General features: G+C 38.0%; 1 protein-coding gene across 4 annotated transcripts in view; it reads right to left on the bottom strand.

Annotated features, from left to right (window-relative positions):
• Positions 1-13,500, bottom strand: part of tbc1d32 (TBC1 domain family, member 32) — a 96,774-nt gene that overhangs the window by 29,208 nt on the left and 54,066 nt on the right. For 3 of the 4 annotated variants that reach the window (XM_085381569.1, XM_085381572.1, XM_085381570.1), the window contains 2 exons: positions 12,184-12,267; positions 1,501-1,570 (listed from right to left, as the gene is read on the bottom strand). In XM_085381569.1, the coding sequence (XP_085237695.1) occupies positions 1,501-1,570; positions 12,184-12,267 (154 nt within the window). The remainder of the gene's footprint in view (positions 1-1,500; positions 1,571-12,183; positions 12,268-13,500) is intronic. The other variant, XM_085381571.1, reaches the window with a different exon arrangement.

Here is a 13,500-nt window from a genome sequence, read left to right as displayed (position 1 = left end):
GTATTCATTTGGTCTATAATGGAGATATAAAAGCAGACAAATTCCTTAGCAGGTGTAGAGCAAAGGATTGGTTTGATGTTTTGAAAAATGAAAGATGGAAACAGTTCATACTTAATTTGAAAGTAACAGAAAATATACTCTCACTCTTCTAAGACTTTATTTTCCTTTGACTTTGCAGTGGCAAACAGAACTGCATAGTGATGGAGTCCCATAGCGAAGAAAACTAAAGGCAGATAAAGCCATTACTTTCACTGCCAAGCGGCTTATATGTAGATTGGTTCTGTTTGCCTGTTTGTTTGTCAGCAGGATTACTCAAAAAGTAATTGAAGGTTTGGCATGAAAATTTTTACCAGTTTGGCTCATGTTAGGAGTGATTAACTTATACCCACATTAAACTGAAAAAAGAAAAAAAAAGTGAGACATCGTTTTCTTGAAAAAAATATCACAAATCAATTGGAGACTCAATTTAAGCACTGTCAGTAGGAAATGTTTAGACTTGAGGGAGTGGGATCGCTCTTTTTTAACCTCCTATGAACCGAACTCTTTCATGGCATGAATTTTTAATTTCTCTTTGCTATTTGGACTGATTGGACCTGATGAATGTAAAAACAAAGAATTATCTTTTTACCTGATTTTGCTCTACAATGGCTGGAAATCCACATCTGAGGACATTTGTTTTACATTTCGATAGAACAATGGCAGTATAATGTCCTCGTAACAGATATCAGGCCCTTATAGAGTTTAGTATTGTGCACAACCCAAAATGTGATGCCCACATTTGTTGAAGCCAGGTCATAGGAGGTTCAGGGTGGTAAGATTATGCAATTAACTTTCCGACGGCCACTTTAATGACTGAGCCTTGCTATTCTGTTAAAACCAAACCAACTTACATCTTCAACATCAGCTCTACTTTCTCTTTAGTGCTATTTCTCCAACGTCCGCATGCTTACATGCTTAACTGAGATGCTGAACACAGTAAACTTTATGCCTGCTGAACATCAGCATGCTATTATCATTGTAAGTCAAAGATGTCAGTGTTGAGCAGAAAAACACACCACTGCGTTAAAAGTGGTGATGCTTGTTTTCATGTGGAGCCCAGTGATGAAGACGCGGTTATTGAAACAATTGATTAGGACCATGTCAACATTCATCAGCGCCTAATTGAAGCAAAAGTAACTGCAAAAAGATTCAAACTGAGTGAGACACAGCTTCTAGTCTTTAACTATGCTTTCCCCATCCAATATGAAATGTAACTTTCTCCTCACATTCATTGTGAATGTAGACACTACAAAATCAAAATTAAGGTACATGCACGTTAGTCCCATCGCAGTGATTTAGACTCTTTTTAAGAGATACTTTGGGGTAGTTACTTCCATGGAGCTCACAGTTGAGTAATTCTAAGACTTTACTGAAATAGTTTATACGCAGCAGGCTCTCCTTCTGCTGTAAGAAGCCTAAATAAGTAAGGGTTTATGAGCTAAAGAAAATCCCTTTACATACTTCAGACAGGTGTTGATTCCCAGCTGTTCCACAGATGATAATACGGCATTCTTCACAGTCTTCTCCTCTGCTATAAAACAGGATGAAAAAAAGATGTGGTTGTTACGAAGCAATGCATTTCAATGAGAGGGTATATAAAAGAAGGTTTGGGTGGAAAACTACCTATACATTCCTAACAGCTTATATTATTCCAATGGGAAATGGAAAAACATGACAGCATATCATGAATTGCTACTTTTTAAGACACCAGAGATGTAATGTTGTGTCTGGGTAACTTTGTAGCTGGCAGTTTTACAACAGTCGTTTGGCTTTAATTGTGATGTTTGCGAGCTATTGTGACATCAAGGTGACTTGGGTAATATCAGTAAAAGTCAGCCATGGGTAATTTAACAGCAGCATTTTGACAGTGTAGAGCAGCAGAGCAATAACTCAGGAGTTTAGGGCTGTGGCAGGGTTTTTGAAAAAAAGAAGTGAAAACTGAAGTGGGAATGCTCTTTATCTCAAGACCTTTTCTTTCTCTGTGAGTCACATGGTGAGGCTACAGCAACTGAAAATACGGGCCAGTTTTAGAGTCGTGAAAACAAAAACAGCTCGCATGCAATCAGCTCTCATGGGCTCTTACTTAGTGCCAGTATTTGTTCCAAAATCATTAAAAATATATTCGTCTTTGGAGTTGCAGTTGTCACTGCGCAGATAGAACGATAAATGAAGTAATAACAGTGGGAGGACTAACATTTTGTTTTGGAAGATGTTTCCACTGCTTCCTGGCTTTGGGGAATACCGATATTATTACATCTGTGCAAATGGATCCCCAGCTTCAGACAGTTTATGGGAGGATGATGAGAACATTTGAACAATTAATATGATGAGTATTATCCAGACACCATCAGTGGCAGGAAAAACTTCCAATTCAATTTACAGGCTAATGGTGCAGAAAAATGCACGGGAAATGATGATAACAGTAGCTGTAATCTACATATCAGAGTTATAATTCAACATTGTTGCCATCCAAATATCAAAGCTGACCAATGTGGATAAATCACAGGCCATCAAATCTTGGATTAATTGAGAAAAAATGGCTTTTGAAGAGGGCATGAATCTATGCCGGGATAGCTGGTTCTGTCATTTCTCTCACTCTTCTCTCCCTATATATTAAAATCTGTGAAAACCTCTAGCTGATGGCAATTACTGTCTAATGGAGATGAATCCTCTTCTTGTTGTATTTATTCCCTCCCTGCCCATTTCTCTCTCCTCAGCATTAAGCCACCAGAGTGTATTTTGCAGTTTTTAATAACTATAATCACAATCATTTAACAAGATACACTATGAAAGGTGGCACATCTGATTTATCTCTGAGATTAGTTATGACAATTTGTACTTCGTTTAGGTGTAGTTGTGAAGCTTATGAAGAGTAATATCATGAATCTGGAGCTCTGAGTTGATTTAGTTCCCAGACTCTGTGCAATCCCCTGTGCTTCAGAGAAATTAAAACAAAAGTAATATTAAAAATAAAGAAGCCTGAAAGTGTCAGGACTTAACGGAGTGAGAGGTAGTTATGAAACCCATTTAGAGATATGAGCATACATCATTTACGACAATATATCCAAGAATGTCTTCAGCTGTAAAAATAAAGGCAGGACCGAATTAAAAAGCTCAATTTAAAAAAAGCAAGAAAATTTTGATTAACCGTGAACTAAAAAATAATAAAAATAGAAAATAAAAAATGAATCACTGAACTCACGCTAACATGCTCAGAAATTTCCAAATATCTAAGTTTTCTGCTTTTCTAACTTTTCTAGACATCATTAGACAGAGAATGCAAAAGTCAGACACAACGGTATCAAACGTTTAACCTGACATGTCCGCGAGATTTCGGATTGCACCAGTGTGAGAACAACACAGCTAACGGTGTACATTCAGCAAGCGCGCTGCTTCCTGCCCACTCCATCCAGGCAGTGGGCTCACCTAAACCAGTATTTGCACTTGTGTGAACCTGTCTGAAGCAGGCTATTTGCCATGATAGATGTGAGGACACAGAAATGGAAAATTTCACAACCTGATTTTCTGAAACTCTAAGTTCACACGTGAAAAAGACTTTAAGAACCTCATGTTTCAAAAGCACCTCCTATATTTTAGTGCTAGAAACTAAGTACAGGGAGCCTACATCTCCTATGACTAACTGTCTGACAACCACTCAAACACTCATCAAGTCTGGGGATGGCAGCAGCACATTGGTTGTGACAGCCAGCAAATGTCAGACCGCCTACAAAGAGCACCTTTAAGCACCTTATAACTCTAATATGAACCTTACACGCAACAAGTGCTGCAGCAGGTCATTCAAACCCTGCTGCACTTGCTGGGATGTTTCTGCCGTGACATCTACCTAAAACACTGCCAGAAGAGGGAAATGCATCATGTGATTAATAACAATAATAAAAACAATTTCTTCTAACTAACCTCCATTTACAGTAACTTGCAGCATCTCAGAATGGGGGAAAGGGAATGCAATTTTGATGTTTTTCATGCAATACTTAAAAGCAGAGACTTAAAAAAGTTTGAGGATGTGGATTAAAAAATCCTTTTAAATTATTATTTTATCTGAGCAAGCATAGATCTCTGGAACATAAAAAGATGCTCCTCGTGGGATGCAGTAACCCAATTTCAACAGGAAGCTGAGATAAAGGAGATTGCTGGACAGCTGCCTTCAGGAGTCAGGGCCATGGCAGGTGATGAGATACAACTCTGAACGGTGAACTGAAAGCAGTTAACACTTGGCAAATGAGCCTGCTCTCTCCATACAATGGGAGCGTCAAGCTGGGCAGAGTGGCTTTGACTAGTCAATGCTAAACACCACTGGGCATTTTTCCATGTCACATGCAGACAATTACACACAAATGTAACCGGCAGATTGCAGAATTCAACAAGAGTCCTGACTGCTATCTGGTCTCCTTTATGGGCTGTTGTAACTGAAGCAGAAGCTGTATTTAGTCAATGTTTATACAGAACCAAGCCTTACAATGCAGAACCCATCTTAAAATATCTTCAGGCTCTTATCTGTCCAATTAATTTGAAGCATTACATAAATTAACTGAAATTTAATTTGTCATAGGTACACAAAAACTGTATCTACAGTATCACCAGTGAGAAAATATTTGCCCAAAAATACAGATTTAAGATTATTTTTACCCTGGAAGCTGTTGCCGTTACTGAATTCACCCATAGTATGTATTTTTATATAAAAATCCTGAACAGAAATCTATGCCTCTCTCTTATAATGTAACTCTGACAGATGTGAATTCCAGGTCAAAGTGTGTCAAAAACATCACAAAGTTCAAGCCTGCAATCTCTCCAAAAGAAAAGGACTTAAAAATATTAGCATCAACAATCTGACATGTAAAATGTGGGTGGACTATTTTCCACAACAGCTCTGTGTTAAAGAAATTATGCAAATAAGATTGTGACTGATCCTAAAAATGAAGTATTACAAAAATGTGAGGCAATATGAAAGAAAGAAAGCGGAAGTGCAAACAACTCTGATGTGTGTTTGTGAATTTAGATAAATAAATCATCAAAACAAAAACCCAGAATTAAGGTTCTTCATCAGTCCCCAGAGAAGTGAGGCCTTTTTGCTGACAGACACAGCACTACAGACAGATGCTGCCTTTTATTAGCTGTCTCCCTGCCACAAATGACTGTCTACTAATTCATAGATCCAAGTGAATGCTTTTACTCTCATGAATTATCTTGACAGCTTTTCTTTAGAAGCTCAGACATATTCGGGATGATGTTACTTATAAAGTCTGTCAAATTTGAACACGGTTTCAAAACTTTTTATTGCATGACACACCACGCGCATGAAGAATGTTCATTCTTATGGCAATTACAGTTAAATTCCAAACTGTACAAGTCAAACCGTCCAAATCTATACTGTAGGTTTAACCACACTCTAAATTATTTTAATTAGGTACATACACCCTTACTGCTTCAACAGGAATTTAGAGGGTAAGCGGCAGCCAGGTGCTGCTGATTAAATGTAATTGATTCACTGATCATCAGCAAGTGTGAGCACCTCTGTAAAAGCAAAGTTTTAACAGGTTGCTGATCATTCAGGTGATGCAATGCCAAAAGTGGATGTCCCAGAATTTTCACCCAAGGCCAAACTATGCTCTGAGAAAAAAAGCTCCGACTTGTTCTCTAAAAAGAACATGGCAGGACAGTTTAGGAAAAAAATGGCACGTGTTTGTTAACGTGCTTGGAAACATTCATACCCTGTGCAAAAAGCAAGTGCATGTATGACCTTAAGAGAACTGTGCATGAATGAATGCTTGCAAACCTCAATGAACAGAAGCAACATTGTAAAGAAGAATGAGTTAAAAATTCTCCATAACCATGTGAGAGACTGATGAAGTCATACAGAAAATAAGTATTTCAAAGATCATACAAGCTACTAAATCATAGGGAATCATGGGTTTTACTTCATAGAGTATAGAGCAGTCATTCTCAAACTGTGGTACGCGTACCACTGGTGGTACGTGGGCTCCCTCTACTGGTACGCGGGAAAAATGTAAACGTTTAGCTCTGCTATCACTTGAAGACAGAAAACTAAACAGTAGTGACGTTTACAGGGTTACTGAAGTTGGGCTAGCTCGTATATAATGATGTGCTATGCATTGGCTAGCTACACAGCTATAGTTAGCATAATATAAACACGCTGAAGCTGGAAGATGAACGCCAACTTTTTTCCACTCAATGGTTAGAGACAAATGCATGGCAGTATCCTGCAGACGGACCAAACTTCAGTCAGGAGAACAACTGAGATAATCCATCCACAATACGAGGTTAGTCATTAATTTACTGCTGCATGGGCTGGGCTGTAGCTACATCGTAAGGTTTTAAAAACTGAGCTTTAACAGTGGTAATAAAAACCGAGAGAGGCCGACAGTGATCACTGCCTTTTTTAGGAGCTTGTACAGATTAAACAGAACAAGATACAAAGCATTAAAACATGTTAACCCATATGGAAAAGATCTATATAAATCTTATAAAGTTTGTATCTGTCTTGTGTGAAACTTGTATGAAAAGCATATAAGTGTGAAAACAGATATAAGATCCCTTGAAAAATTATATAATGAAACTTGTATGTTTTGGATACTTACTAAAAGAATATATGAAAGTAATGAGAAAGTGGCCACTTACATGAGTAAATCATGTAAGCCTTATATGAAATAGTAAAAACTTATATGTGATTACTCATGAAAGTGGCCACTTTCATGAGTAATCACATATAAGTTTTTACTATTTCTTTTCCATATGGGAAAAACACAACAACCTTAATAAACTATTAGTTTGGGCCCGGAAACAGGGTTCATACGTCATTACTTAAAGACTGGATATCCCACCTGCTGTGAATGTTTTAATGCAGTACAGTTGTTATTATTGTCACTTGTCACATCCTGTTTATGACAGTTACAATAAATAACATTCATATAAGAAATAAAATTGTCTAGTGTAAACTGTATATGGTGTTAAATAAGCCTATACTACTGTAACTTAATGTCGGTCATAAGGGTGGTACTTCAAGAGCCACATGTTTTATGAGGTGGTACTCATTGTGAGAAGTTTGAGAACTACTGGTATAGAGCATAGAGTCCTATGAAAACTTTCTTTTTCACATGATTCTCACTCCTGGAAAACCTCAAGCTTCTACCAAGTCATTTCTTCTAAACTGCAGCTTAAAACCTTACTGTCACCGGGTAAAATATGAAGCTATTTACTCAAATAGTGCAGTGTCTTGTACCTTTATATTCTTCCATATAATCAATTTTATTTTATATATCTTCTGTTTATCTTCTATTTTAAATCCTGCATTGTTTTATACCACCTGTGTGTCCTTATATCTTTTTTTTTATGTCCCTTGAAAAGCACTTGAAATAAGCAACATGATCTTGGTTTTATATGTTGAGTAATCATTAGAGAAGACCACAGTGAAATGGTTTTCATTCACATTTTAGCAGCAGTGTGCTTTATATCTGATCACCTCCCAGTAATTTAGATTTAGCCATTCAAGACTAAAATTCAAAGGATACTTTTGGCAACACCTGGGTTGTGGGTGTATCCAAATGCTCCAAAAAGCTCTTATGTCGTCATATCTTCTGGTAATTATGAACAGACAAATTGTGCATTGTTTGTGTATTGACAAAGAGGTGGGAAAATTACTACTAGAAAATGTGTATGAAAGAAAGATTATTGATATTATGTCCTTAGAAAAACAAATAAAAAACGAAACCATAATAAACATGTCAGTGTCAGACATCAGAATATTACAAAGTTCAAAATGTTGTTCTACAATGAAATCTTGTGTTTTTACAGGTGTTCTGGGCCACAGAAAATTTCAAACAACGATTCAGAAAATCTCTTTACTGTAAAAATAATCAGCACTTGTCCGAAATTTTCTGGAGTGCAGATTAATAGCTAATGCACTGTTAATGTTATTTCAGTATTTCACACCCACTTCTTTTAAGTGCCCTTGCTGGATATAATTGAGCCACATTTAGCTAAGTAGAGGGAAATTAAATTTACTGTTAAACAATGACTGTGGTTAAAATACAACTATGATTAATGGAGTATGCATTCAGTATGGAAAGCCAAACTGTACGCTTTTGTTAAACCTGCCAAAAATAAAGCATCCATAATATTCTGACCTGCCTCTGATAATATTTTTCAGCTTTAGCAATAAAAAAAAATTACAATGCGTATTAACAGTTGCCTGCACATAATATAATAAATGTATTACAGAGGTTATAGTGCATGCTGTCATCATATGGGAAACTGGCTATTGCCATAAACAAAGCATACGCATAAAAATCAATTTGGCTGCAGAAGAAAGTCAAATGTGTTTGAGTAACACAATAATGGGTGGCAGGCCTGTGTGTTTGTGTTATTATTGCGAGACCTATGGACAGAAGTCTCCCACAGAGAAATACAAGCCTCGTTTGACTGAGCAGATTATTGAAGAAAAAAGTTTTACCATTTGATCTTTACAGACACAGCTCTCCCCACCTGCACTCCCCTATTCTGTAGTTCATGTGGCATCAGAAAGGAACAACAAGGAGCACACACACCTGCATTCACAACAAATAGCATTTTGATACCACAAAGCATTTGCCAGACTATATTGTCCATGAAATGTCCAAGATGATTTCCAGGACAAGAGACTGCGATTCACTTTCTTTTTTTTAAACCACTAAGTTCAACCTACAGAAAAAGAAAGTTTTCAAAGAACTCGATGAACTCCTGTTCATTGTTACTGCTTTCATTGGAATTAGGAGTGCAAGCAGCAGCCAGTTGCTGCTAATCAAATGCACCTGATTAAGTGTGAACACCTCTGTAAAGCAAACGTTTTGGCAGTTTGTTGGTCTAGAGCGTTCAGCTGTGTTAACACAGTGCTATGATTTTCTTGGGAGTGGATGCCAAAAACAAAATCCAAGAGACTCTAAAGGCCTCAGTTAGCATGTTAAATGTTAAAAAAAAAATTCAAAGGTCAAAAAAAGACATGCTCTCAAGCATGGTGGTGGAAAAGCCCATTTATCCATCAGATGTCTGAAATTTTGTTGTGCAACAGCAACAATGATCCAAGCACAGCAACAGTAAATCTACAATGACTGAAAAAGAAAAGAATTAAGGTTATGCAATAGACCAGTCAACGTCCAGACCCCAAACCCACTGAAATGCTTTGTTAGTTCTGCATAAAAACATGTAGCTGTTAACCTCAATCAACCTAAAGCAATGTCGTAAAGAAGAATCGGCCAAAATGTCTCCACAACAATTGATATTGTACCTCCCCACCCTTCTATTCATGTACAGGCAAGGAATACGGCAGGGGAGCAGCAGCGAGAGCCAGCACAGACAGTAGCAATGACAGGGTCATGCAGAGAATAAAAAGGAGGAGCAGACATGGAGGTGCACTTCAGACTGGCTTGTAGATGCACAACAACTGTGGGTTGATTAAGCAGCTTAAATAGTGAACCCTATATGAGACTTGGCCGAATATTCAACAATGGGTATCAGCAAAACCATCAGCTGATCTGCTGGGAATCACTGACTTAGTGGCCTGTCTGAACTAATTGCATCTTAATTAAAACCTCTAACCCGTGCAAAACAATGGCCGAGTGAGTTTAAAAAAAACAAAACACATAAACAACAATGCTGAACAATGCAAATCAGAAATGTGGTAAATCTGCTTCCGTAATGAACAGCTGCTTGTTTTTAATTTATATTGAGTGTGTGAGCCATTCATGCTTTTTCCCCACACCCTAATTTCTATAGAACTGGACCTCTGTTTAATTTTAAATTGCTGAGTCTTGGAGTCTTTCTGAGTCTTTCTCTGCACTTGTTTCGAGTGCTTGAACAAATGACACACTATTATAATTATACCAATGTTTACTAAGTGCCAGATGATTGCATTATTTCAGCAGAGCCATACAGTCACTGATGAAATTCAAACTGATATCCTTCCACCAATTAGTATGGTAAATATGATGTTAAACTTAGTACAACTTTGCAATGCGTCTTTGAGGTGAAGGTCATGAATGACCTATGATTTGACTTAACTTGATTTTATAAAAAACATGTAAACTGGAACAAATAAATATGCTAATTGGACACTTATTGCACATTACCTTTAGGGACTTTCTAGGTAGAAAGATGTTGCGGCATTTAGTTATTAGCATTATGCCTTTTTGACTGCTATCAGTCAGCTTGTTTAGCCTACTGGCTACTAAATACTCCAACCTGCTAAGATCATTCACTCATTCGATCTGAGACACATAACACATTTTAGCATGTGGTGGAAAAAGCTGCTCTCAAGGGCAGAAAGAATTGTTTCCAGGGATCTCTATTTTTATCCTGCCTTCCAGCTTGGGGTGCAGGATCCTTTGTGTAATCCATGCTTACATGTGTATTTTACACACAGACAATGTGAAAAATACAACACATTGCTATGGATTAGTACTGAAAGTGCTAATTGCACTAACAAATTTAGATGAAAAAATAACACCAACTAAATAGGCATAAGCATGTCTGTTAACAAAAAACCCCAACGCTTTAGCCAACTGGGGTTTTTCAACTACCTCAGGGACAAAGCTTTACCAAAATCTTCCAACTCAGACCCTGTGACAAGTGGAAAATTTGGAGTTTCTTAAAATATAATATTTAGTCTATTCTATCTCTAAACTGTTTTATTTACACTTACTCTACACTCCTCCTATCATGAAAACCACGTTTTTATGCCTGACATACTACAGTACTACACTCCCACCAGATGAGCTCATGCAGCCTGTCACGAACCGGGACATACAACCATGACAAAACAGGAGATGCACACACAAATGCCAATTAAAAAGACTATTTATTTTAAATTAAAGAAACAAGAGAAAAACCTAAACTAACCATGTGTACAGTCAATGGCTGTGGCTTAAGTGAGTGCATGCTTGAAGAGACTGTGTACACAATGCTGTTTAGTGCAAAAACCCAAACTATAATCCAGAATGTTTCTCAGGGAGGAGAGCCACTACACAGTTGGGTTCTGAGGGCCTTTATAGTGCACTGATGAGCCCAGGTATTGCCAGTGCCACTGATGGAAATGAGCCACAGCAGCTCTCCAGCACCTACAAATGAGACCTGCCCACACCAACAAGCAAGAAGGGTGACCAGGTGGCGAGCATCGCCACACTTTCCAATCCAATAAACTACCATTGCAGTTAGTAGTAAGTGGTTGATTAGTGCGGCAACAACAAAAACACACTGAATGTCTTTTTAAAATACACAAAATGTCTTATTTTACATTCTATCGAAGTTCCTGCTGGAAAGTGCTGTACTGTACAAGATGCTTCCCTCACCGCAAACTCAGGTTTACTGCTGGATAAATTTTATTTCCACATTAGTTAACTCAACAACCAAGACAGAGCACTGATAGGTTTCCTCATCTCTCCACCCAAGTGTTTTAGAGACAATATGTGCACTGGTCTAATGATGTTTATGACTCCCAGAGTAGACATACAATCTCATCATCATTTAAAACTTAATAGCCAATGCGTGTGTGTTTTCTTTAGTTGAACAATCAGATCTTGGTCTTTTGTAACCAGTCATGACAAAAAAGGGACGTCTTTTTTGCCATGTCTGGTCACAAAAGACCAAGATGGTGCTTTTATACCGTCTATACACAGTTGTTATCACCAGCTTTGGTTCCTATCCTCAGGGCTAGTTTAATCGCCAGGGTTCAGTTCACCAAGACTATTAACAAACCAGATCTCCACATTGAAGCACAAGCAGGCTTCAGTTCAGCTGACTGAGCCAACAGGCCCTTTCAGAAGCGACTGGAGTAGAAGGCAATAACAACCCACAACAGAAAACAAAGTGTCAAGTTCAAACTTACATGAAATACACTGCACTAAAGGTGTTAATTAGGTGTTAAAACATTTATACACAGTGTGTACTGTATATGCTTTGGAGTGTAACCAACATTTACCTTTACATAATTTTCATAACCCAGAAATAAAGTAAACAGAGCAGAGCACAGAGGTTCGGTACGTCTGTCTTCACTGATCCACAAAGTGCCCTTTAGTTATTTTCCTTGACTAAACTGTAAGAATGGAGGGTTGGGGGGGTATTGCTCTTCTTACTGACCTTTGTACGGAGCTGGAGAGAAGAAGCACTCTGAAGCAGAATTGGATAGATGGGCTACAACTTTCTCCAGAAGGTCAGCCAGCACTGAGGAGAAAAATCAGGCACATAAAAAATCATAAGATAGCAGGTCTGCATTAACTATTGCGTTCAAAGGAAATCCAATTTAAACAGTCAAATGTCAGCTTTCAACTATTTTTAGATTGTTGGTTCCATCCTGTTTTCTACGCTATTAAGCAGCTGCAAGTGGATTGGACAGATACTTTCCATGTAAGACGTACAGTGTGCTCAGCTGGCATAAAGTCATTAGCATTATAAATACTAATAAAAGATAATATATATAATAGAAGTTTAAAAACAAACCTGCTTCACTTCTAGGATAAGGATGTCTCTGACAAAGTAAATTATAGCTCAGCGAAAAAATTACATGCACTGTAATACAACACAAAAAATGTACATCTTGTATCAACTGTGGATTCACTGGCCCCGACTGTCACTCAGTAAACTGTGTCAGCATGGCTTTTAGTGTCACTTAACACGTCTGCGCAAAGAACCACCCACAGTCACTGAAGATCTAATTGTGGAAATAAGAGAGGAAGAGCGTGGTGAGGTAGGAAGAAACAGTAAATAAAGACGATACAAAACCAACCTTCTACAGGCCAAAGAGTTTAACCTATTGTTTTAACTCATAGTAGGCCAAATGAATAGACTGGTTTGTTTTAGTCTGTTTTGTGGCCAAAGAACTCCTGTCTTTTCAATGCGCTTTGTGCTGGCACACCACAGCACACATCACAGTTCAGGCGTTTTCTGCCAAATGCTCAGCCTCAGATGCCTCAGGATGTTACAGTAGAAGTCTGCATTTACAGGCTGACCCAGAGGGACAAATGCATGGTGCACAACCTTGTGAAAGTCAAAGATTAGTATGCACCACATTGCTGATCTGATGTGCCAACTTTGACATTGTAAACTCCTGTTCGATCCAAAACTCACCACCAGTCATGACCCTTGCCATGAAGTCAAGTCAGTTTGAAAGCTGATGCTCTGCGTAGGTTTGCCATCCGAGGTGAACGTGCATGTGCAGAAATGCAAGCAGTCAAAGATTGGGCTAAAGCATTGGAAGTCATCCAGAGGTGCACAGGACCATAACCTTGTAGAGGATGTTGACCAAATTCGAATCAAATAGAGTTTTTACACCTCAGCCATAAAAGGCAGTTGGGCAGGTGGGCGGTGTGGACAAGCAAGTTTATGAATATGAGAACGTTCACAAACTTTTTATGTTAACAATAATGATAAAATTCAAATCTCAGTGATCTCAACCTC

Source organism: Rhamphochromis longiceps, linkage group LG15, assembly GCF_057381845.1.
Source record: "Rhamphochromis longiceps isolate RC_006_pf linkage group LG15, R_longiceps_female_GT1.1, whole genome shotgun sequence".
Classification (NCBI taxonomy): Eukaryota; Metazoa; Chordata; class Actinopteri; order Cichliformes; family Cichlidae; genus Rhamphochromis; species Rhamphochromis longiceps.
The sequence above is the reverse complement of the archived record's forward strand: the minus strand, read 5'-3'. Positions and strand labels throughout refer to the sequence as shown.